Source organism: Anomaloglossus baeobatrachus, chromosome 10, assembly GCF_048569485.1.
Source record: "Anomaloglossus baeobatrachus isolate aAnoBae1 chromosome 10, aAnoBae1.hap1, whole genome shotgun sequence".
Classification (NCBI taxonomy): domain Eukaryota; kingdom Metazoa; phylum Chordata; class Amphibia; order Anura; family Aromobatidae; genus Anomaloglossus; species Anomaloglossus baeobatrachus.
In genome coordinates, this window is record NC_134362.1 from 76,616,446 (window position 1) to 76,641,977 (window position 25,532).

Below are 25,532 nucleotides of genomic sequence, written 5' to 3' on the forward strand. Positions count from 1 at the left end.
CTTGGATCACTCTGACTTCAGAGAATCAATCCAGAAGCACGACGCTCACCCAGAAAGGCGTTTCTCTAAACGATCTAAAGATACGCGTTTCCCTTTCCCCCCTGAGGTGGTCAAGCGCTGGACACAGTGTCCAAAGGTAGACCCCCCGATTTCCAAACTCGCAGCTAGGTCTATAGTTGCAGTGGAGGATGGCGCTTCACTTAAAGATGCCAATGACAGACAGATGGACCTTTGGTTAAAATCTGTCTATGAAGCTATCGGCGCGTCGTTTGCTCCGGCATTCGCAGCCGTATGGGCACTCCAGGCTATTTCAGCTGGCTTAGCAAAAGTGGATGCTATCATACATCCAGCAGTGCCGCAAGTGGCGCACCTTACCACGCAGATGTCGGCGTTTGCGTCTTACGCTATCAATGCGGTCCTAGAATCTACCAGTCGCACCTCAATGGCGTCCGCCAATTCGGTAGTTTTGCGCAGAGCCTTGTGGTTAAAGGACTGGAAAGCAGATGCTGGTTCCAAAAAATGTTTAACCAGTTTGCCTTTATCTAGAGAGAGACTGTTTGGCGAGCCATTGGCTGATATCATTAAGCAGTCCAAGGGTAAAGACTCCTCTTTACCACAACCCAGAACAACCAAACCTCAGCAGAAAAAGTGGCAGCAGAGGTTTCAGTCCTTTCGAGGTTCGGGCAAGACACCATTTACCTCGTCCAAAGGGACTCAGAGGACGCAAAGAAACTCAGATTTGTGGCGGGCTCACACGCGCCCCAAGAAAGCAAATGGAGGTACCGCTTCCAAAGCGGCTACCTCATGACTTCCAGCCCCCTCCCTCCGCATCGCCGGTCGGGGGCAGGCTCTCCCGCTTTTCCGGCATTTGGATGTCACAGGTCAAAGACCGGTGGGTGACGGACATTTTGTCTCGCGGGTACAGAATCGAGTTCAATTCTCGTCCTCCAGCTCGGTTCTTCAGAACCTCCCCACATCCAGACCGAGCAGATGCTCTGCTGCAGGCGGTGGACTCCCTAAGAGCGGAAGGAGTGGTGATCCCAGTCCCGCCTCAGGAACAAGGGCAAGGGTTTTACTCCAATCTCTTTGTGGTTCCAAAAAAGGACGGCTCGTTCCGTCCTGTTCTGGACCTAAAACGGCTCAACAAACATGTGCACGCCAGGAAGTTCCGGATGGAAACCCTGCGTTCTGTCATTGCCTCAATGTCCAGAGGAGACTTCCTTGCCTCAATAGACATCAAAGATGCTTATCTCCACGTGCCAATTGCTACAGAACATCAACGTTTTCTACGTTTTGTGATAGGAGACGACCATTTTCAGTTCGTAGCTCTGCCATTTGGTCTGGCGACAGCCCCACGGGTCTTCACCAAGGTCATGGCGGCGGTGGTAGCAGTCTTGCACTCTCAGGGACACTCGGTGATCCCTTACCTAGACGATTTACTGGTCAAAGCTCCCTCTCAAGAGGCATGTCAGCACAGCCTGAATGCTACGCTGGAGACCCTACAGTCTTTCGGATGGATCATCAACTTTCCAAAGTCGATCCTATCACCGACTCAATCACTAACGTATCTTGGCATGGAGTTTCATACTCTAGCAGCGATAGTGAAGCTTCCGCTGGACAAGCAGCGGTCACTACAGACAGGGGTGCAATCTCTTCTGCAGGGCCAGTTGCATCCCTTGCGGCGCCTCATGCATTTCCTAGGGAAGATGGTGGCAGCCATGGAAGCAGTTCCCTTTGCGCAGTTTCATCTGCGCCCACTTCAATGGGACATTCTCCGCCAATGGGACGGGAAGTCAACGTCCCTGGACAGGAAAGTCTCGCTTTCCCAGACGGCCAAGGACTCCCTACAATGGTGGCTCCTTCCCACCTCATTGTCTCAGGGAAGATCCTTCCTGCCCCCATCCTGGGCAGTAGTCACGACAGATGCGAGTCTGTCAGGGTGGGGAGCAGTATTTCTCCACCACAGGGCTCAGGGGACGTGGACTCCGCAGGAGTCCACCCTTCAGATCAATGTTCTGGAGATCAGAGCAGTGTATCTTGCTCTACTGGCCTTCCAACAGTGGCTGGAAGGAAAGCAGATCCGAATCCAATCGGACAACTCCACAGCGGTGGCATACATCAACCACCAAGGAGGGACGCGCAGTCGGCAAGCCTTCCAAGAAGTCCGGCGCATTCTATTGTGGGTGGAGGACAGAGCATCCACCATATCCGCGGTTCACATCCCAGGCGTAGAAAACTGGGAAGCAGACTTCCTCAGTCGCCAGGGCATGGACGCAGGGGAATGGTCCCTTCACCCGGACGTTTTTCATGAGATCTGTTGCCGCTGGGGGATGCCGGACGTCGACCTAATGGCATCCCGGCACAACAACAAGGTCCCGGCATTCATGGCGAGGTCGCGCGATCAAAGAGCTCTGGCGGCAGACGCCTTGGTTCAAGATTGGTCGCAGTTTCAGCTCCCATACGTGTTTCCGCCTCTGGCGCTCTTGCCCAGAGTGCTACGCAAGATCAGATCCGAGTGCAGCCGCGTCATACTCGTCGCTCCAGACTGGCCGAGGAGGTCGTGGTATCCGGATCTGTGGCATCTCACGATCGGTCGACCGTGGTCACTGCCAGACCGACCAGACTTACTGTCCCAAGGGCCGTTTTTCCATCAGAATTCTGCGGCCCTGAACCTGACTGTGTGGCCATTGAGTCCTGGATCCTAGCATCTGCTGGATTATCTCAGGGAGTCGTTGCCACAATGAGACAAGCTAGAAAGTCGAATTCGGCTAAGATCTACCACAGAACGTGGAAGATTTTCTTGTCCTGGTGCTCTGCTCAGGGAGTGTCTCCCTGGCCATTTGCATTGCCCAAGTTTCTTTCCTTCCTGCAATCGGGGTTAGAAAAGGGCTTGTCGCTCAGCTCCCTTAAAGGGCAAGTTTCGGCACTATCCGTGTTTTTTCAGAAGCGTCTAGCACGTCTTCCTAAGGTGCGCACGTTCCTGCAGGGGGTCTGTCATATTGTGCCCCCGTACAAGCGGCCGTTAGATCCTTGGGATCTGAACAGGGTACTAGTTGCTCTCCAGAAGCCGCCCTTCGAGCCTCTGAAGGAAGTTTCCTTTTCTCGGCTGTCACAGAAAGTGGCGTTTCTTGTTGCGATCACATCGCTTCGGCGAGTGTCTGAGCTGGCAGCTCTGTCATCCAAGGCTCCCTTCCTGGTGTTCCACCAGGACAAGGTAGTGCTGCGCCCTATTCCGGAGTTTCTCCCTAAGGTCGTATCCTCTTTTCATCTTAATCAGGATATATCCTTGCCTTCTTTTTGTCCTCATCTTTTTGTCCTCATCCGGTTCACCGGTATGAAAAGGACTTACGTTTGCTAGATCTGGTGAGAGCACTCAGAATCTACATTTCCCGAACGGCGCCCATGCGCCGTGCCGATGCACTTTTTGTCCTTGTCGCTGGTCCGCGCAAGGGGTTGCAGGCTTCTAAAGCCACCCTGGCTCGATGGATCAAAGAACCAATTCTAGAGGCCTACCGTTCTGCGGGGCTTCCGGTTCCTTCAGGGCTAAAAGCCCACTCAACCAGAGCCGTGGGTGCGTCCTGGGCATTTCGTCACCAGGCTTCGGCTCAACAGGTGTGCCAGGCAGCTACCTGGTCCAGTCTGCACACTTTCACCAAGCATTATCAGGTGCATACCTATGCTTCGGCGGATGCCAGCTTAGGTAGAAGAGTCCTGCAGGCGGCAGTGACACCCCTGTAGGGGAGGGCTGTTTTGCAGCTCTAACATGAGGTATTTCTTTACCCACCCAGGGACAGCTTTTGGACGTCCCAATCGTCTGGGTCTCCCAATAGAGCGCTGAAGAAGAAGGGAATTTTGTTACTTACCGTAAATTCCTTTTCTTCTAGCTCTTATTGGGAGACCCAGCACCCGCCCTGTTGTCCTTCGGGATGTTTTTTTGTTGTTTGCGGGTACACATGTTGTTCATGTTGAACGGTTTTTTCAGTTCTCCGATGTTATTCGGAGTTAATTTGCTTAAACCAGTTATTGGCTTCCTCCTTCTTGCTTTGGCACTAAAACTGGAGAACCCGTGATACCACGGGGGGGTATAGCCAGAGGGGGAGGGGCCTTGCACTTTTGATGTAGTGCTTTGTGTGGCCTCCAGAGGGCAGTAGCTATACCCAATCGTCTGGGTCTCCCAATAAGAGCTAGAAGAAAAGGAATTTACGGTAAGTAACAAAATTCCCTTCTTTCACAGCTACCACATTATTGCAAAATAATTGTAGAAGCTATCAAACCATTGCAAATTGATGCCCCCTAAGGGGTCTCAATTTACTTATAGCAGAAAAAAAGTTTTTTTTCAGCTTACCAGGATATATGGTCACTGGAAAAATTTGCGGTGCACGGATCCTCCAGGATTGTCCAGTCTGGAACCAACAATGAGTAAATAAAGGGAGGAAGGGGGCAGGGGAAAATGGAATCCAGCACCAACAATGGTTCTATATAAAAATCAAAAATTTATTGAGGCTTTTAAGTTAAAAATATGAAAACCACAAAGGGGGGGTATCATAGTATCCTTGCGCGTTGTGGACAGGTGGTTAAAAACATGTCCTTATTCATAGGTCAAATGAATAAGGACATGTTTTTTAACCTCCTGTCCAAAATGCGTAAGGATACCATGCTACAACTCCCCCCCCCCCCCCCCTTCCCTTCCCCCTTTTGCGGTTTTCATATTTTTATCTTATATGCCGCAATAAATTTTTGATTCTTATATAAAACCATTTTTGGTGCTGGATTCCATTTTCCCCTGCCCCTCTCCTCCCTTTATTTACTCAATATATTTATTAGTTTTGTTTTTTTGTTTTTTTTAAACTCCTTGCGGTTTATTTTACCAGCCAAACAGCAAGATGGGAGGGAATCTCCTGTGATCTGTGACTACTGCCTATTTACAGTGCTCACTGAATGTCTGGAAAACGCCCAGTCTTTTCATTGGTTCAGGCTGCTGCACTGAATGTGTCTCTTCTGATTGGCTGCTGTGTATAAGGCCTAAGCCACACGGCGAGAAAATCGGTGCGAGTGGAGTGTGATAAAACATCGCATTCCCCTCGGACCAATTCTAGCCTGTGTGTCAGCGCACATGAGCGATTATTTTCTCAGCCCTAATCGGACCGAGAAAACAATCGCAGCATGCTGCGACTGTAATGCGAGACTCTTTCTCTCGCACCCATTCAAGTGAATGGGGCGAGATAAAAATTGCACTGCACTCGCGATACATCGGTGTACTGCCAGTGCAGTGCGAGAATAGCAATAGCCGGCTACGCAGGAGAGAGGGAGAGAAATCCCTCCCTCCCCTCCTCCGTGCCAGCCCGCCCCCCGCAGCTGAGGTCTGCTCACCTGATCGGACCTCAGATGGAGGCACACTAGCATGACACTCGGCTCTGCTGTGCTGCCAGCACGAGCAGAGTCTCATGCGAGCATCACAGTAGTGCACCGTGTGGCCCCAGCCTTAATGTAAGACTGACATAATCACCAGGATGGCAGTGCAGTGAATAACCACTTCATTACACCTATGGAAGAAACATTATACAGATAACTAAACAAACGCTGTGCATATATTAACCCTTAACACCCACACATGGTTAAAAAGGCTCCCTTCATGAACGCTGACCATGAAATTCAAACAGCAGCCTGTCCTAGTCACGGGTCACAATGGCCGCAGTCTGAAGAAACACCGCTAGATCTGTGTGTCAACTCACCAGAGGAGCCGTGTCATAAGCTCAGATTCAGTGAGATAACGGAGAAGGCCTCTGACAGGAGAAGAAATAAATCCCAGCTGACAAAGGACTGGCTGGAAAAAAAAAATCCCTAGTGCTCAGTCAGCTAAAGGGAAGGGAAGATTTATTTCTTGTGTTCCTGCCACTCTCCTCTGCTTATTTCTGCTGCTATTTGAATTACTTGAAGGGGACATTTTGGTTAATTTTGCAGAATCTTTTTAAGCAATTCATCTTACTATGGGGGAGCCTGTACTGTGGTTTGAAATGGAAAATGCTAAGTTAAGGACAAGATATTATAGATCAGTTAAGAGCAGATTGTTTTGTGAAGAAAGATTCATTAACTTGAAGGAGGTGTCCACTAATTGGACAACCCCTTCCTAAAATCTATAGTCCTCCTTATAAAATAAAAGCACTGGCTCTGGTGACATTGTCTGCTGGGCTCACGTGGTATAACGGTCAGTGACTGATATTGAGCTGCTGTGTAGTCTCTTCCTTCAGATGAACCTCGTAAGTCTCGTTCAAATGATTTTTATTAGGTTTTGTAGTTAAAAAATCTTGAAATCATGCGTTAGAAAATTTTAAGGACAGATACTAATAACAAGGTTAAGAAAATTCACATATTTTGATTCCCCCCCAGTTTGAACCTCGTAAGTCTCATGGAGGTGTAAGCACTGCAGCCCTTAGTAGCTCCTGAACTGATTGTCTGCAGTGTTCAGGTGGTCTAACAATGCCACATGAGCATCAGATGATATCGTTGTGCTAACATCACTAGAAAGGCTTCAGTGCAGGAGTGGAGTATGTGGAATATAAAATTTTAGGACCTTGATGTAGTAGGGGGACAACTCCTTTAAAGGGAACCTGCCGCCACTTTTTGGCCTATAAACTGTGGCCACCACCACCGGGCTCTTATATACAGTATTCTAACATGCAGTATAGAAGAGCCCAGGCCGGGGGTATAACATAAAAAACACTTTATAATACCGAACGGTCGCGCGGTGGGCCTTATGGGCGTGTCCGATGCCAGTGCCGCCTCTTTCGGCCATCTTTGTCTTCTTTCTGAAGCCTGGGTGCATGACACGTCTACGTCATACACACTCGCCGATCCTGCGCAGGCGCACTACAATACTTTGATCTGTCCTGCTCAGGACCTGAATGCCGGCGAGTGTGTATGACGTTGGACCCGTCATGCACCACGGCTAGAGAAGGAGCACAGAGATGGCCATTAGAGGCGGCGCCGGACAACGGAGACTCCCATAAGGCCCACAGCGCGACCGTTAGGTAAGTATTATAAAGTGTTTTTTATGTTATACCCCCAGCCTGGGCTCTTATATACAGCATTCTAACATGCTGTATATAAGAGCCCAGTGGTGGTGGCCGCAGCTTATAGGCCAAAAAAGTGGTGACAGGTTCCCTTTTAACCTAAATCCCTACACCTTTTTGTTTACATTATTTTCTTTGTCGCTCCATTGGGAGACCCAGACAATTGGGTGTATAGGCTATGCCTCCGGAGGCCGCACAAAGTATTACACTAAAAGTGTAAAGCCCCTCCCCTTCTGCCTATACACCCCCCGTGCTCCCACGGGCTCCTCAGTTTTTTGCTTTGTGCGAAGGAGGCAGACATGCACGCATAGCTCCACAGCTTAGTCAGCAGCAGCTGCTGACTATGTCGGATGGAAGAAAAGTGGGCCCATATAGGGCCCCCAGCATGCTCCCTTCTCACCCCACTCTTGTCGGCGGTGTTGTTAAGGTTGAGGTATCCATTGCGGGTACGGAGGCTGGAGCCCACATGCTGTTTTCCTTCCCCATCCCCCTTAGGGCTCTGGGTGAAGTGGGATCCTATCGGTCTCCAGGCACTGAGACCGTGCTTCATCCACAACTCCTGAGGAGCCTGCTGGATAGGAGCCGAGTATCGTTCAGGGACATGGCCCTGCTACTTTCAGGTACTCTGTGTCCCCGTGGGGACCGCGCACAGCAACACTCCAGCATTGCTGGGTGTGCTAGTGCACCGGGGACCGCGGCGCTGACCGCGTTTGTGCCATTATACACTGCAGCGTCGCTGAGTGGGTTTGTGTATGGGGACTATCGCGCTGACCGCCGCTGCCATTGTTATTACTGAGGCGCGGCTGGGACTGTTAGTGCGCCGGGGACTCTGCGCCGGCCGCGCTTATACGGCGGCCGCGCTTATAACTCGAGTCCCCGGCTTTTGGGCCTAGTCTCTTTTCCTTCCCGCCCCCAGCCCTGCCAGTCAGGGGAAGGGCGGGACGCTGTACAGCACGGCAGCACTGAGGGCTGGAGCATGCTTTGCATACTCCACCCCCCTCACTGTGCACAGTGGGGCACCAGTTCCCGCACTTTCTGGGTTACGCCCACGGCTCCCTCCTCTCCTCAGGACGCCGGCAGCCATTCCTGTCAGCTCCTCGGATGCTGCAGAGGGGAGAAACTCTGGGGGACCCAGGCAGGGATTCTGGTGGCCACACAACCGCTTTAAGCGGGCGGTAAGCAGCACCTGAGGTGCTGGCCCCACTTGTGCAGAAGTGTAATTATAGTTTATATGTTTACAGGCTATATTTTACACTGTATGGTGCACAGTTGATTTCTGGCTATATACCCTGTTGTGTTGCTCAAAGGAGACAACAACATGGCGCCCACAAGAAGCAGGGGTGCCAAAACACAGGCTTACTATGCTGCCTGCGCCGCATGTACAACCTCGCTACCGGCAGGTTCCACTGACCCTCATTGTGTGCACTGCTCGGCCCCTGTGGCACTTACTCAGCCGGAGCCTCTGCTAAGGGGGGCCCAGGGGGAACAACCAGCTAACACTGTCCAGGTGACAGGGACGGAGTTTGCAGTTATTACTGACAGACTTTCTGAGACTATGGCTAAGATTCTAGAAGCTTTGCAGTCCAGACCGGTATCTCAGACCATGGGCACTGTGGAATCACTGCCCCCTGGTTCCCCTCAGTTGGAACAACAATGTTCCCCCGGGGTGTCTCATAGATCCCGGGGTGAGGTCTCTAACACGGACCGCAGTCCCAGACCGCCTAAGCGAGCTCGCTTGGAAATCCCCTCGACCTCATCACATTGTTCAGGGTCTCAGAGGGATGACTCTCTGTATGATGAAGCGGAGGTAGCTGATCAGGATTCTGATCCTGAGGCTGCTCTCAATCTTGATACTCCGGATGGGGACGCCATAGTGAATGATCTTATCGCGTCCATACATCAAATGCTGGATATTTCTCCCTCGGCTCCTCCAGCGGAGGAGTCAGCCTCTCAGCAGGAGAAATTCCGTTTCAGGTTCCCCAAGCGTACGAGTATGTTTCTGGATCACTCCGATTTCAGAGAGGCAGTCCAGAAACACCGAGTTTGTCCAGATAAGCGTTTTTCCAAGCGCCTTAAGGATACACGTTATCCCTTCCCCCCTGACGTGGTCAAGGGCTGGACTCAGTGTCCCAAGGTGGATCCTCCAATCTCCAGACTGGCGGCTAGATCCTTAGTTGCAGTTGAAGACGGGGCTTCGCTCAAGGATGCCACTGACAGACAGATGGAGCTCTGGTTGAAATCCATCTATGAGGCTATCGGCGCGTCTTTTGCTCCAGCATTCGCAGCCGTATGGGCACTCCAAGCTATCTCAGCAGGTCAAGCGCAAATTGACGCACTCACACGTACGTCTGCGCCGCAAGTGGCGTCCATAACTTCTCAAACGTCGGCATTTGCGTCCTACGCTATTAATGCTGTCCTGGACTCTGCGAGCCGTACGGCGGTTGCAGCCGACAATTCGGTGGCAATACGCAGGGCCTTGTGGCTACGGGAATGGAAGGCAGATTCGGCTTCCAAAAAGTCCTTAACCGGTTTGCCATTTTCTGGCGACCGTTTGTTTGGTGAGAGACTGGATGAGATCATCAAACAATCCAAGGGAAAGGAAACATCCTTACCCCAGGCCAAACCAAAATTACCCCAACAGAGGAGGGGACAGTCGAGGTTTCGGTCCTTTCGGGGTGCGGGCAGGTCCCAATTCTCCTCGTACAAAAGGCCTCAGAAGGATCAGAGGAACTCCGATCCATGGCGGTCTAAGTCACGCCCTAAAAAGACCGCTGGAGGTGCCGTTACCAAGGCGGCTTCCTCATGACTTACGGCCTCCTCACACCGCAGAGACATCCTGTCTCACGGTTACAGGATAGAGTTCAGCTCTCGTCCTCCGACTCGATTTTTCAGAACATCTCCGCCTCCCGAGCGAGCCGATGCTATTCGGCAGACGCAGGGCACTCTGAAGGCAGAAGGAGTGGTGGTCCCCGTTCCTCTTCAGCAACAGGGTCACGGTTTTTACTCCAACCTGTTTGTGGTTCCAAAGAAGGACGGGTCTTTCTGTCCTGTCCTGGACCTAAAACTGCTCAACAAACACGTAAAGGCCAGGCGGTTCCGGATGGAATCCCTCCGCTCCGTCATCGCCTCAATGTCCCAAGGAGATTTCCTTGCATCGATCGATATCAAGGATGCTTATCTCCACGTACCGATTGCTCCAGAGCATCAGCGCTTCCTGCGCTTCGCCATAGGAGACGAACACCTTCAGTTCGTGGCACTGCCGTTCGGCCTGGCGACAGCCCCACGGGTTTTCACCAAGGTCATGGCTGCAGTAGTGACGGTCCTCCACTCTCAGGGTCACTCGGTGATCCCTTACTTAGACGATCTGCTGGTCAAGGCTCCCTCTCAAGAGGCATGCCAGCACAGCCTCACTGCTACTCTGAAGACTCTCCAGAGTTTCGGGTGGATCATCAATTTTCCAAAGTCAAATCTGACACCGGCCCAATCGCTGACATATCTTGGCATGGAGTTTCATACCCTCTCAGCGATAGTGAAGCTTCCGCTGATCAAGCAGCGTTCACTACAGACGGGGGTGCAATCTCTCCTTCAGGGTCAGTCACACCCCTTGAGGCGCCTCATGCACTTCCGGGGGAAGATGGTGGCAGCAATGGAGGCAGTCCCTTTTGCGCAGTTTCACCTGCGTCCTCTTCAATGGGACATCCTACGCAAATGGGACAGGAAGCCGACGTCCCTCGACAGGAACGTCTCCCTCTCTCAGGCAACCAAAGCTTCCCTTCGGTGGTGGCTTCTTCCCACTTCATTATCGAAGGGGAAATCCTTCCTACCCCCATCCTGGGCGGTGGTCACGACGGACGCGAGTCTGTCAGGGTGGGGAGCAGTCTTTCTCCACCACAGGGCTCAGGGTACGTGGACTCAGCAAGAGTCCTCACTTCAGATCAATGTTCTGGAGATCAGGGCAGTGTATCTTGCCCTAAAAGCGTTCCAGCAGTGGCTGGAAGGCAAGCAGATCCGAATTCAGTCGGACAACTCCACAGCGGTGGCTTACATCAACCACCAAGGCGGAACACGCAGTCGGCAAGCCTTCCAGGAAGTCCGGCGGATTTTGATGTGGGTGGAAGCCACGGCCTCCACCATCTCCGCAGTTCACATCCCGGGCGTGGAAAACTGGGAAGCAGACTTTCTCAGTCGCCAGGGCATGGATGCAGGGGAATGGTCCCTTCACCCGGACGTTTTTCATGAGATCTGTTGCCGCTGGGGGATGCCGGACGTCGACCTAATGGCGTCCCGGCACAACAACAAGGTCACGGCATTCATGGCACGTTCTCACGATCACAGAGCTCTGGCGGCAGACGCCTTAGTTCAGAATTGGTCGCAGTTTCAACTCCCTTATGTGTTTCCTCCTCTGGCACTGTTGCCCAGAGTGTTACGCAAGATCAGGGCCGACTGCCGCCGCGCCATCCTCGTCGCTCCAGACTGGCCGAGGAGGTCGTGGTACCCGGATCTGTGGCATCTCACGGTCGGCCAACCGTGGGCACTACCAGACCGACCAGACTTGCTGTCTCAAGGGCCGTTTTTCCATCTGAATTCTGCGGCCCTCAAACTGACTGTGTGGCAATTGAGTCCTGGATCTTAGCATCTTCAGGATTATCTCAAGAGGTCACTGCCACTATGAGACAGGCTAGGAAACCAACGTCCGCCAAGATCTACCACAGGACGTGGAAAATATTCCTGTCGTGGTGCTCTGCTCAGGGTTTTTCTCCCTGGCCATTTGCCTTGCCCACTTTTCTGTCCTTTCTTCAATCCGGATTGGAAAAGGGTTTGTCGCTCGGCTCCCTTAAGGGACAAGTCTCTGCGCTCTGTGTTTTTTCAGAAGCGCCTAGCCAGACTTCCACAGGTACGCACGTTCCTGCAGGGGGTTTGTCACATCGTCCCTCCTTACAAACGTCCGTTAGAACCCTGGGATCTGAACAGGGTGCTGATGGTTCTTCAGAAACCACCGTTCGAGCCAATGAGAGATATTTCTCTCGCACGCCTTTCGCAGAAAGTGGTTTTCCTAGTTGCAGTCACTTCACTTCGGAGAGTGTCTGAGCTAGCAGCGTTGTCATGCAAAGCCCCTTTCCTGGTGTTTCACCAGGACAAGGTGGTCCTGCGTCCGGTTCCGGAATTTCTCCCTAAGGTGGTATCCCCCTTTCATCTCAATCAGGATATCTCCTTACCCTCTTTTTGTTCTCATCCAGTTCACCAATGTGAAAAGGATTTGCACTTGTTAGATCTGGTGAGAGCAGTCAGATTCTACATTTCTCGTACGGCGCCCCTGCGCCGCTCGGATGCACTCTTTGTCCTTGTCGCTGGCCAGCGTAAAGGGACACAAGCTTCCAAATCAACCCTGGCTCGGTGGATCAAGGAACCAATTCTCGAAGCTTATCGTTCCTCGGGGCTTCCGGTTCCCTCAGGGCTGAAGGCCCATTCTACCAGGGCCGTGGGAGCGTCCTGGGCCTTGCGGCACCAGGCTACGGCTCAGCAGGTGTGTCAGGCAGCTACCTGGTCGAGCCTGCACACTTTCACGAAACACTATCAGGTGCATACCTATGCTTCGGCGGATGCCAGCCTACGTAGGCGAGTCCTTCAGGCGGCGGTTGCCCACCTGTAGGACGGAGCCGTTACGGCTCTATTATGAGGTATTATTTACCCACCCAGGGACTGCTTTTGGACGTCCCAATTGTCTGGGTCTCCCAATGGAGCGACAAAGAAGGGAATTTTGTTTACTTACCGTAAATTCCTTTTCTTCTAGCTCCAATTGGGAGACCCAGCACCCCGCCCCTGTTTTTTTGTGTACACATGTTGTTCATGTTGAATGGTTTCAGTTCTCCGATATTCCTTCGGATTGAATTTACTTTTAACCAGTTTATAATTTTTTTTCCTCCTTCTTGCTTTTGCACCAAAACTGAGGAGCCCGTGGGAGCACGGGGGGTGTATAGGCAGAAGGGGAGGGGCTTTACACTTTTAGTGTAATACTTTGTGCGGCCTCCGGAGGCATAGCCTATACACCCAATTGTCTGGGTCTCCCAATTGGAGCTAGAAGAAAAGGAATTTACGGTAAGTAAACAAAATTCCCTTCTTTTTAGGACCCAATAGACGTTCTCTTGTTGATTGACAACATCATTAGTGAGCACACAGGCTGTGTAAGGCTGTCGGTCAGTGATCTGCTGCTTTTCTAGACTTTGTAGTTCAGTGGGTGGTGCAATCAGTCGTTTGCATCTTCTTCTCTGTAACATTTTTACAGATCAGACCTTTTCAATGTGACTGGATTCCTTAGTGTTGCCCTGATAAATAATAATTAATGTAATTGCATCCTCCTAAGGACCTTCCAAGGATCCCTACCAGCAAGTCTGCAAAGCATCATGTGACATGCACTTCACAAACCCTCAGAAATAAGTTTCTGACTTGGCAGTCCTTTTCGAATTTTAGATGCTAACTTTTTTTTTTCTTTTTTGTAGGCAAGAAATTTTAGAACAGTTATTGTCAAATATATTTTTAAAAGAGAAGAATGAGTCTGCTATCGTCAGTGCAATCCAAATACTGCTGACTCTGCTAGAAACTAGGCGGCCAGCGTAAGTCCAATATTGTGTTCTCGGAGTAATGTCTACATGTAGAGGGACTGTATAGAAGAGTAGTGGGGGAGGGAGAAATACGATCAGTCCAAATGGGCCAGCCAGGAGTCCATGATGACATCAACATTGCCAAAGACTGTGAGAATGTGGCCATTTGCCTTAGAGTACTTGCATTGCTTTTGTTTCAGATTTGAAGGGCACATAGACCTCTGCCCCCCGGGCCTCAACCATTCTGCCTTTTCAGTTAACAGAACAGTTTTAACTGCCATTAAGGAAAAGCTTCCATCCTTCCACCAGCTCCTCCTGGACCCTCCAAAAGTAAGCATGTCTCCAAAACCATTGCTTTTATCACATTTTTTGGGGGGGTATTCTTCCAAAGGTTTATTCTTCTTAAGCACTATATTTTTAGATTTTACATTTTTCCCTTTTACATCTTAACTTTTCGTAGACTGATGTTATGAAAACAACGTGGGGCGTACTGGATCCGCCTGTGGGGAACACGCGGTTACATGTGATCAGACTTGTAGCCAGTTTACTACAGACTAATACACGAAGCATCAATCTGGAGTTAATTGAGTTGAACACTATAGGAGTTATTTTGGTAAGTTTTTGGTGGTGTTTTTGTATGTTTTTTTTTGTTTTTGTTTTTTTTTGTTTTTTTTTTTGTTTGTTTAGAGGTCAAGTGAGTTGTTCCATGCTTTTTACATTTTTGGAAATACAGTAAAACTTATCTAGCCCACATTAATGATGTCTGGTATTAGATTAGGGGATCATGATGCCATTCTTTAACCTTTATGAAGGAACGAAGGATAAAACATAGTGTTACTCCAGCACAGCTGCAGATAATGCGCGCACAAACATCGTACCTTGATTCACCCAAGTGATAGGGTGACATTTTCTTGGTTTGCAATGGTTGCTGTAGTTGCATGTGGATTACCAGCCTGCCACTTTAAGACTGCATGGAGGAGCACAGCACTTACCTCATCGGCTTTGGTCCATCCCGTCGCATTGGAGGTGCAGTTTAGACTTTTGGTTGTGCTCCCAGTGCAAATGGTTCATATGTAACCTTTCAGATTGCTTCTGCAAGAAATTGGTCTCTAGTTGGGCTCATTCATTTTTAGACTTTAAAGGGAACCAAACATCAGGAGTTTCATATATAAGGTAGAGCCAGCACTGCACTGGCTTTATCAGGCAGATTATCTACATACCATTAGTGGGCAGCTCAGATGTTTAGGCTGTGAAATCCCAAGTTTGTGAAGCTTAAAAATTCATCATGCATGTTTTTTGACTGACGGCTGCACCTCTGCTGATATCTGGGCAGGTTATGCACATGGATTACACTCCCTCCCCGCCGCCTGTTCCTCCCTCTCTCTGGCTGTATGCAAATTTCTCTATTTAGTAACACTGTGTCGGAGTTGGCGCCTGCACATAGCGCTGATCTCTGGCGCCATGTTTCTGAAGCCCACATTACCTAGTCTCATGCCTGAGAGGGTGGCGCATGCACCCTCGCTTTTTCAGATCTTGTTGTGACCGCGGGAGCGCGCGCGGTCACAACAGGACTAGGAGAACAAATGATCTTACCCCAATTAGCTGAAGCAGATGATATCGTAGACGACGTCTGCTGCAGCTAATCGTTAATATCAGCTGTTCTCCTAGTCCTGTTGTTACTCTAGTCCTGTTATGACAGCGCGCGCTCCCGCAGTCACAACGAGATCTGAAGAAGCGAGGGCACATGTGCTGCCCTTTCAGGCACAAAACTAGGTAATGCGGGCTTCAGAAACATGGCGCTGCAGAGAAGCGCTATGTGCAGGCGCCAACTCCCAACGCCACGTTACTGAATATAAAAATTTGCATAGAGCCAGAGAGCGCGAGGAACAGGCGGCGGGGGGGGGGGGGGTGGGAATCATGTGCGTAACCCGCCCGGATATTATCAGCAGAGGTGCAGCTGTCGGTCAAAAAGTTGATGAATTTTTAAACTTCACAAACTTGGATTTCACACCCTAAACATCCGAGCTGCCCACTAATGGTATGTACAGCCTGTGCCTGATGTTTGGTTCCCTTTTAAAGGGAATCGGTCACCAGGTTTTTGCCATCTAACTGGATAGCAGCATAATGTATGGGCAAGAGACAATGATTCCAGCGATGTGTCACTTACTGGGCTGCTTAGTGTAGTTTAATGATAATCCACTGCTGATTAATCAAGGATTTTATTAAGAGGAATACTTGGCGTGCTGCCAGGTAGTCCAGCATATTCATGAGCTCTGTATAACTGCCAGATCTGCAGCAGAGAAAACATTGATTTTTATCAATAATGGCAGCAACCAGCTCAGAAAGTGACACATCACTGGTATCAGGGTCTGTGTCTCTACATCATGCTGCTCTACAATGAATGAGCAAAACCTGGTGACAGATTCTCTTTAAATGTATATTTTGTCTCCCATTGTTTTATATGCGGTCTCTTTACTTTGAAGATACTCGTTCACTCATTAAAAAAAAATCTGTTTCCTCACAATCTTGAATGTAAAATAAATGTTCTACATTTGATATTCGCCGATCGTGTCCGTTAATACTAGCATCTTTTCTTGACTCAAAGACTTCTTTAAACAGTATTTCGGACAATGTGTGGTCGCATATAATTCCCAGACCAGGGTCCCTATAGGTGCTGGTTCCATATAAATGTGTAAGACAAGCGCACCTCTGTAAAATTATAGGCAGAAGCAGTGACTGAATTCCTTGACTTAATGAACAGTGTTGTAATTCTTCTGTGGTTTTCCTTTTTATTCTAGGATATGTTTTTCAAATACACATGGAACAATTTCCTTCACACACAAGTGGAAATCTGCATTGCGTTGATTCTCGCTAGTCCGTGTGAGAATACAGACAGCACGATTAGCGAGCAGAATGCAACGGGAGACCACATCTTATTAAAACATGTATGTCCCAATTCTGCCACTTTTATGATTTGTCTCCTGTCCTGCCACAAAAATGTTCTTATTCGTCTCTAAATTCTTTCAGCTCTTTTTGAAATGCCACTTAATAGACCGAATACTTGAAGCATGGGCCTTGAATGAAAAACGACAGTAAGTAGTCTTTTTAATTCTTGAAAGTGCAGATATGACACAACTGTACAGCTGCCTCCACACACCTCACCTTCCCCTTTCCATTTTTCAACCTGCACTTTATAATGTAGGTGTATGTACCGTATTTTTTGGATTGTAAGACACACTTTTCCTCCCAAAAATTTGGGAGGAAAATGAGTAGTAGTGCGTCTTAAAATCCGAATATAGCTTACTGGGGGGGGCTGTCTGTTCTGCGACCGGGTGCGTTTGGGCGTCCGGCTGCCTCTCTGTCCTGGTGGGCGGGCTGCCTGCCTCTCTGTCCTGGTGGGCGGGCTGCCTGCCTCTCTGTCCTGGTGGGCGGGCGGGTGGCTGTACAGACTGCGGTGGCTGTGCGGTGAGTGTCCCAGTGTGTCCGTGGTCCCGGTTCAAATGATGGCGCCGGGAGTCAGCATGTGCGCAGATGGAGCCCTTCGATGAGAGCTCAATCTGCGCATGCGCCACTCCAGGCGCCATCATTTGAACTGGGACCGCGGACACACTGGGCCACTCACCACACCGGCCTGCTCCAATACTGACCCGCCGCTGCTGCTGCCACTACTGACCCTCTGGCGCTACAGACCACAGCTGCCACCACAACCTCTGTCTCCTGTGACCCGCTTCACCCCAACTGCTGCCTCCCTCCGGTAAGACAACACCTGAGTATAAGACGGACCCCATTTTTATTTTTTTTATTTTTAAATTTAGGGTGTATCTTATAATTCGTTGCGTCTTATAAAACGAAAAATACGGTAATGTGTTGAATTCATTCTTGGAGGTGTTCTCCCCCCTGCCCCCCCTCCCCCCACTCGGCCACTTTAGTCAATATAACTGTATCAGGGCTTGTTCTTGTATTTTTTGCTAATGTTGACAGATCAAAGCTGTTGATTTTGTTAGTTTATCACATCTCTCCGATTTCTTTGTCGCTCCTAATTGGGAGACCCAGACAATTGGGGTGTATAGCTACTGCCTCCGGAGGCCACACAAAGTACTACACTTAAAAGTGTAAGGCCCCTCCCCTTCTGGCTATACACCCCCCCCCGTGGGATCACGGGCTCCTCAGTTTTATGCTTTGTGCGAAGGAGGCCAGACATCCACGCATAGCTCCACTGTTTAGTCAGCAGCAGCTGCTGACTATGTCGGATGGAAGAAAAGAGGGCCCATACGAGGGCCCCCAGCATGCTCCCTTCTCACCCCACTTTCTGTCGGCGGTGTTTGTTAAGGTTGAGGTACCCATTGCGGGTACGGAGGCTGGAGCCCACATGCTGATTCCTTCCCCATCCCCATTAGGGCTCTGGGTGAAGTGGGACTTTACCGGTCTCCGGGCACTGAGGCCGTGCTCCATCCACAGCCCCTGGAGGATCTGCTGGATACGGAGCGGAGTTTCCTCAGGGACAGGACCCTGCTCCATCAAGGTACTCCGTGTCCCCGTGCTTATCGCATGCACACTGCAGCATTGCTGGGTGTGTTAGTGCGCCGGGGTAAACAGCGCTGCTGCGCTTGTGCCGTTACTCACTACAGCTCTGCTGAGTGAGGTGACTTAGTACGATCGGCCGATCCGGCCGCGGGGGTCAGTTTTTACTGCGTCGCGGCTGGGATTTGTGGTGCGCCGGGGACTTCCGCGCTGGCCGTGCATATATGACGGCCGCGCTAGATTACTACAGTCCCCGGCTTTTGCGGCCTAGTTCGTATCGTTCCCGCCCCCAGACCTGCCAGTCAGGAGGAGGGCGGGACGCTGTACAGACCAGCAGCGCTAAGAGCTGGAGTCTGTTTTACATACTCCAGCCCTCACACTAGGCACAGTGGGACGCAGTTTCCCGCACTTTTGTTTGTGACGCCCACGGTCCGCCCCTCTTCACAGGACGCCGGCAGCCATTCCTGCCTGCACGCTGAGCTGCAGAGGGGAGACGGGGAGACTCAGACAAGGGATTCTACGACCTCACACCCGCTTTTCAGCGGGCGGTAAGCAGCCCTCAAGGGCTCTCCCCCACTTGTGCCATAGTGTACTTTGTATTTTGGCTGGCAATACTTTGCACTGTACAGTCGCTGGTGATTTTCTGCTATATACCCTCCTTAGATTTCTCAAGGAGACAACAGCATGTCGTCCGCAAAAAGCAAAAGTGCCAAGGCACGGACTTTATATGCTGCTTGTACCGCATGTGGGGCTACTCTACCGGCAGGTTCCACTGACCCCCATTGTGTGCAGTGCTCGGCCCCTGTGGCAATTGCTCAGCCGGGGCCGCTGCTAGAGGTGACCCAGGGAGAACCACCTGTGAATGCTGTCCAGGTGACAGGGACGGAGTTTGCAGCTTTTGCTGACAGATTGTCTATGACTATGTCTAAAATTCTTGAAACATTGCAGTCTAGACCAGTAACTCAGACCATGGGCACTGTTGATTCATTGCCACCTTGTCCCCCTCAGCTGGACCACTTCCTAGCTCCGGGGGTGTCACATGCACCCCAGGGTGACGGCTCTGACTCGGACGACAGTCCCAGACAACCTAAGCGGGCTCGCTATGAGCGACCCTCAACTTCATCACACTGGTCAGGGTCCCAGCGGGACGACTCTCTGTGTGATGAGGCGGATGTAACTGATCAGGAGTCTGATGCTGGGGCCGCTCTCAATCTAGATACCCCGGATGGTGACGCCATAGTGAATGATCTTATAGCGTCCATCAATAAGATGTTAGATATTTCTCCACCAGCTCCTCTTGCGGAGGAGGCAGCTTCACAGCAGGAGAAATTCCAGGTATCCCAAGCGTAAATTAAGCACTTTTCTGGACCACTCTGACTTTAGAGACGCAATCCAGAAACACCACGCTTATCCAGATAAGCGTTTTTCCAAACGGCTTAAAGATACACGCTATCCTTTTCCCCCTGACGTGGTCAAGGGCTGGACACAGTGTCCCAAGGTGGACCCTCCAATCTCCAGGCTTGCAGCCAGATCTCTAGTTGCAGTGGAAGATGGGGCGGCACTTAAAGATGCCAATGACAGACAGATGGAGCTCTGGTTAAAATCCATCTATGAAGCGATTGGAGCGTCGTTGGCGCCAGCATTCGCAGCCGTATGGGCACTCCAAGCTATTTCAGCTGGCCTTACACAGGTCGACACGGTCACACGTACATCTGCTCCGCAGGTGGCACCCTTGACCTCTCAAATGTCTGCATTCGCATCTTACGCGATTAATGCTGTCCTAGACTCTACGAGCCGTACGGCGGTGGCGTCAGCCAACTCTGTGGTTTTACGCAGAGCCCTGTGGTTGAGAGAATGGAAGGCAGATTCTTCTTCCAAGAAGTGCTTAACCAGTTTGCCTTTTTCTCGTGACCGATTGTTTGGTGAGCGTTTGGATGAAATCATTAAACACTCCAAGGGTAAGGATTCATCCTTACCTCAGCCCAGACAAAACAAACCCCAACAGAGGAGGGGACAGTCTGGTTTTCGGTCCTTTCGAGGCTCAGGCAGGTCCCAATTCTACTCGTCCAAAAGGACTCAAAAGGATCAGAGGGGCTCAGATTGTTGGCGGACTCAATCACGCCCAAAAAAGCCAGCCGGAAGAACCGTTACCAAGACGGCTTCCTCATGACTCTCAGCCTCCTCTCTCCGCATCCTTGGTCGGTGGCAGGCTCTCCCGCTTTGGCGACATTTGGCTGTCACAGGTCAAAGACCGTTGGGTGAGAGACATTCTGTCTCACGGGTACAGGATAGAGTTCAGCTCTCGTCCTCCAACTCACTTCTTCAGAACTTCCCCACCGCCCGACCGAGCCGATGCTCTGCTACAAGCGGTGTCCGCTCTAAAGGCGGAAGGAGTGGTGACTTCTGTTCCTCTTCAGGAACAAGGTCACGGTTTTTACTCCAATTTGTTTGTGGTGCCAAAGAAAGACGGGTCGTTCCGTCCCGTCCTGGATCTAAAGCTGCTCAACAAACACGTAAAAACCAGGAGGTTCCGGATGGAATCTCTCCGCTCCGTTATCGCCTCAATGTCTCAAGGAGATTTCCTAGCATCAATAGACATCAAGGATGCTTATCTCCACGTGCCAATTGCGCCAGAGCATCAGCGTTTTCTACGCTTCGTTATAGGAAGCGAACACCTGCAGTTCGTAGCTCTACCTTTCGGGCTGGCGACAGCCCCTCGGGTCTTCACCAAGGTCATGGCAGCAGTAGTAGCAGTCCTGCACTCGCAAGGTCACTCCGTGATCCCGTATTTGGACGATCTACTTATCAAGGCACCCTCTCAAGAGGCATGCCAACACAGCCTGAACGTGGCACTGAAGACTCTCCAGAGTTTCGGGTGGATTATCAACTTTTCAAAGTCAAATCTAACCCCGACCCAATCACTAACATATCTTGGCATGGAGTTTCATACTCTCTCAGCGATAGTGAAACTTCCACTGGACAAACAGTGCTCGCTACAGATAGGGGTGCAATCTCTCCTTCAGGGCCAGTCGCACCCCTTGAGGCGCCTCATGCACTTCCTAGGGAAGATGGTAGCAGCAATGGAAGCAGTTCCTTTTGCGCAGTTTCATCTGCGTCCACTACAATGGGACATTCTCCGCCAATGGGACGGGAAGTCGACGTCCCTCGACAGGGAGGTCTCCCTCTCTCAGGCAGCCAATGAATCTCTCCGGTGGTGGCTTCTTCCCACCTCATTGTCAAAAGGAAAGTCGTTCCTACCCCCATCCTGGGCGGTGGTCATGACAGATGCGAGTCTATCAGGGTGGGGAGCAGTGTTTCTCCACCACAGGGCTCAAGGTACGTGGACTCGGAAAGAGTCCACCCTTCAGATCAATGTTCTGGAGATCAGAGCAGTCTATCTTGCCCTACAAGCCTTCCAACAGTGGCTGGAAGGCAAGCAGATCCGAATTCAGTCGGACAACTCCACAGCGGTGGCATACATCAACCACCAAGGGGGAACACGCAGTCGGCAAGCCTTCCAGGAAGTCCGGCGGATTATGACGTGGGTGGAAGACACGGCATCCACCATATCCGCAGTTCACATCCCAGGCGTAGAAAACTGGGAAGCAGACTTTCTCAGTCGCCAGGGCATGGACGCAGGGGAATGGTCTCTTCAACCGGACGTGTTTCAGGAGATCTGTCGCCGCTGGGGGATGCCGGACGTCGACCTGATGGCGTCACGGCACAACAACAAGGTCCCGGTTTTCATGGCACGGTCTCACGATCACCGAGCTCTGGCGGCAGACGCCTTAGTTCAAGATTGGTCGCAGTTCCGGCTACCGTATGTGTTCCCACCTCTGGCATTGTTGCCCAGAGTGCTCCGCAAAATCAGGTCCGACTGCCGCCGCGCCATTCTCGTCGCTCCAGACTGGCCAAGGAGGTCGTGGTACCCGGATCTGTGGCACCTCACGGTAGGCCATCCGTGGGCACTACCAGACCGTCCAGACTTGCTGTCTCAAGGGCCGTTTTTCCATCTGAATTCTGCGGCCCTGAACCTGACTGTGTGGCCATTGAGTCCTGGATCCTAGCGGCCTCAGGTTTATCTCATGAAGTGGTTGCCACCATGAGACAGGCTAGGAAGCCATCCTCCGCCAAGATCTACCACAGGACGTGGAGGATATTCCTATCTTGGTGCTCTGCTCAGGGAGTTTCTCCCTGGCCTTTTGCATTGCCTACTTTTCTTTCCTTCCTGCAGTCTGGGTTGGAAAAAGGTTTGTCGCTTGGCTCCCTTAAGGGTCAAGTCTCCGCGCTATCCGTATTTTTTCAGAAACGCCTGGCGCGACTTCCTCAGGTACGCACGTTCCTGCAAGGGGTTTGTCATATCGTCCCCCCTTACAAGCGGCCGTTGGAGCCCTGGGACCTGAACAAGGTTCTAATTGCTCTCCAAAAGCCGCCTTTCGAGCCTATGAAGGAGGTTTCCCTTTCTCGTCTTTCACAGAAAGTGGCCTTTCTAGTGGCGGTCACGTCTCTTCGGAGAGTGTCCGAGCTGGCGGCGTTATCATGCAGATCTCCATTCCTGGTGTTTCACCAGGACAAGGTAGTTCTGCGTCCAATTCCAGAATTTCTTCCCAAGGTGGTATCTTCCTTTCATCTCAATCAAGATATCACTTTACCGTCTTTGTGTCCGCATCCAGTTCACCAATTTGAAAAAGGTTTGCATTTATTGGATCTGGTGAGAGCACTCAGGATCTACATTTCCCGCACGGCGCCTCTGCGCCGCTCGGATGCACTCTTTGTCCTTGTCGCTGGTCAGCGTAAAGGGTCGCAAGCTTCCAAATCCACCCTTGCGCGTTGGATCAAGGAACCAATTCTTCACACCTACCGTTCTGCTGGGCTTCCGATTTCCATCAGGACTGAAGGCCCATTCTACCAGAGCCGTGGGTGCGTCCTGGGCATTACGGCACCAGGCTACGGCTCAGCAGGTGTGCCAGGCGGCTACCTGGTCGAGTCTGCACACTTTTACCAAGCAATTATCAGGTGCATACCTACGCTTCGGCGGATGCCGGCCTAGGTAGACAAGTCCTTCAGGCGGCGGTGGCTCACCTGTAGGAAAGGGCTGTTTGACGGCCCTATCACGAGGTATTCTTTTACCCACCCAGGGACTGCTTTTGGACGTCCCAATTGTCTGGGTCTCCCAATTAGGAGCGACAAAGAAGAAGGGAATTTGGTTTACTTACCGTAAATTCCTTTTCTTCTAGCTCCAATTGGGAGACCCAGCACCCGCCCTGTTTTCTTAGGAAGTTTGTTTTTTTCGGGTGCACATGTTGTTCATGTTGAACAGTTCAGTTCTCCGAGGTTGTTTCTCGGGTTGAATTTGTATTTAAAACAGTTATTGGCTTTCCTCCTTCTTGCTTTTGCACTAAAACTGAGGAGCCAGTGATCCCACGGGGGGGTGTATAGCCAGAAGGGGAGGGGCCTTACACTTTTAAGTGTAGTACTTTGTGTGGCCTCCGGAGGCAGTAGCTATACACCCCAATTGTCTGGGTCTCCCAATTGGAGCTAGAAGAAAAGGAATTTACGGTAAGTAAACAAAATTCCCTTCTTTGTGACTAGTGCGCTGGCAAAAAAATGTAAAAACCAGAAAAAACAAAACTCTATCATGTTAGTGGTTGATGGCATCATAGTCCTTTTATATGCATTAGTGTGTACATTATGGGCTAGATGGTGACATGTACCCAGGCCTGTGCATATGTTTATATGTTGTATTTCTTTTCCTTCTTAGGTCAGAAGGAGGACAGCGGTACGGATATATGGGACACTTGACAAGAATTGCAAATTGTATAGTCCACAGCATTGAAAAGGGGCCAAACAGTACACTAGCACATCAACTTATTAAAGGTATCTTATTCAGTTGGTTTGGGTCGGCCTGTTTTCAGATGTTTTAGATTCTTGTAACTGTGTATAAACTGTATGAGTTTATTATCACACAGGTAGAAGAAAAGACCGGGTTTATGCCGCGCTGAAAACCACTGATGCGTGTAAATTAAAAGATTTCCTTTTTATTGGATAGTTCCTACGCGTTTCAGAGACATCCGTCTCCTTCCTCAGGAAAAGAAATCATCCTGAGGAAGGAGACGGATGTCTCTGAAACGCGTAGGAACTATCCAATAAAAAGGAAATCTTTTAATTTACACGCATCAGTGGTTTTCAGCGCGGCATAAACCCGGTCTTTTCTTCTACCTGTGTGATACAAAATTCCTCTCCCGGGGCTTGCAGCTAAACCACCAGGCACTCACAGGCTATCAAAAGGGGTTGTGACTGGCACAACCTCACCAGGTGAGTGCTTCTTTGTCTTGTTTGTCCACCCTCATACCGGGTAAGACCCTATTGCGCTTTTTCCCCTTTACAGTTTTACAAGGTCTCTGTATGAGTTTATAGCAGTCTATATACCTTGGATCAGTGTGGACCTCCCCTTTGTGTTTATATATGGCTCCCTGACTTGGGTGTTGTAATTTAACATCCCCGGTTTTTATTTTTCAAAAGAGAAGCTGCAGCCACACAAATACCCGGCAGTAGTTTACTCCACTCACCCCAGTGAAAACGTAGGTAAATCAGCGTGAGAAAGGGCGGCATCTGCAAGTTCAGCATTTGTCCAAATGCTAATTGGCATGTATGTGCCCCTTTAGGCTAAGTTCACACGTCTGTTATTTTGCATCAATCACAATCCGTCGCCTTGAGGAATTATGGTATCCTGGAAAATTATTTATTATTCTTTGTCGCTCCATTGGGAGACCCAGACAATTGGGTGTATAGCTTCTGCCTCCGGAGGCCACACAAAGTACTACACTAAAAGTGTAAAGCCCCTCCCCTTCTGCCTATACACCCCCCGTGCATCACGGGCTCCTCAGTTTTTATGCTTTGTGCGAAGGAGGCTGACATCCACGCATAGCTCCACAGCTTAGTCAGCAGCAGCTGCTGACTAGGTCGGATGGAAGAAAAGAGGGCCCATAACAGGGCCCCCAGCATGCTCCCTTCTCACCCCACTTTGTCGGCGGTGTTTGTTAAGGTTGAGGTACCCATTGCGGGTACACAGGCAGGAGCCACATGCTGTTTTCCTTCCCCATCCCTTATGGGCTCTGGGTGAAGTGGGATCCGAATCGGTCTCCAGGCACGGGGACCGTGCTCCTCCGCAGCCCCTGGGGAATCTGCTGGATAGGAGCCGGGTATTGTCAGGGACAAGGCCCTGCTACTGTGAGGTACTCTGTGTCCCCGTGGGGACCGCGCATGGAGCGCTTGTGCCATACACATTGCAGCACTGCTGGGTGTGTCAGTGCGCCGGGGACTACCGCGCGGCCGCGCTTAT

The 25,532-nt window shown here is 50.7% G+C and overlaps 1 protein-coding gene across 7 annotated transcripts in view; it reads left to right on the top strand.

Moving 5' to 3' along the window:
* PPP6R3 (protein phosphatase 6 regulatory subunit 3) overlaps nt 1–25,532 on the top strand; it is a 243,426-nt gene that overhangs the window by 87,988 nt on the left and 129,906 nt on the right. For all 7 annotated transcript variants that reach the window (XM_075325295.1, XM_075325289.1, XM_075325292.1 and 4 more), the window contains 6 exons: nt 13,568–13,681; nt 13,870–13,999; nt 14,130–14,282; nt 16,468–16,614; nt 16,697–16,761; nt 23,952–24,067. In XM_075325295.1, coding sequence (XP_075181410.1) covers nt 13,568–13,681; nt 13,870–13,999; nt 14,130–14,282; nt 16,468–16,614; nt 16,697–16,761; nt 23,952–24,067 — 725 coding nt within the window. The remainder of the gene's footprint in view (nt 1–13,567; nt 13,682–13,869; nt 14,000–14,129; nt 14,283–16,467; nt 16,615–16,696; nt 16,762–23,951; nt 24,068–25,532) is intronic.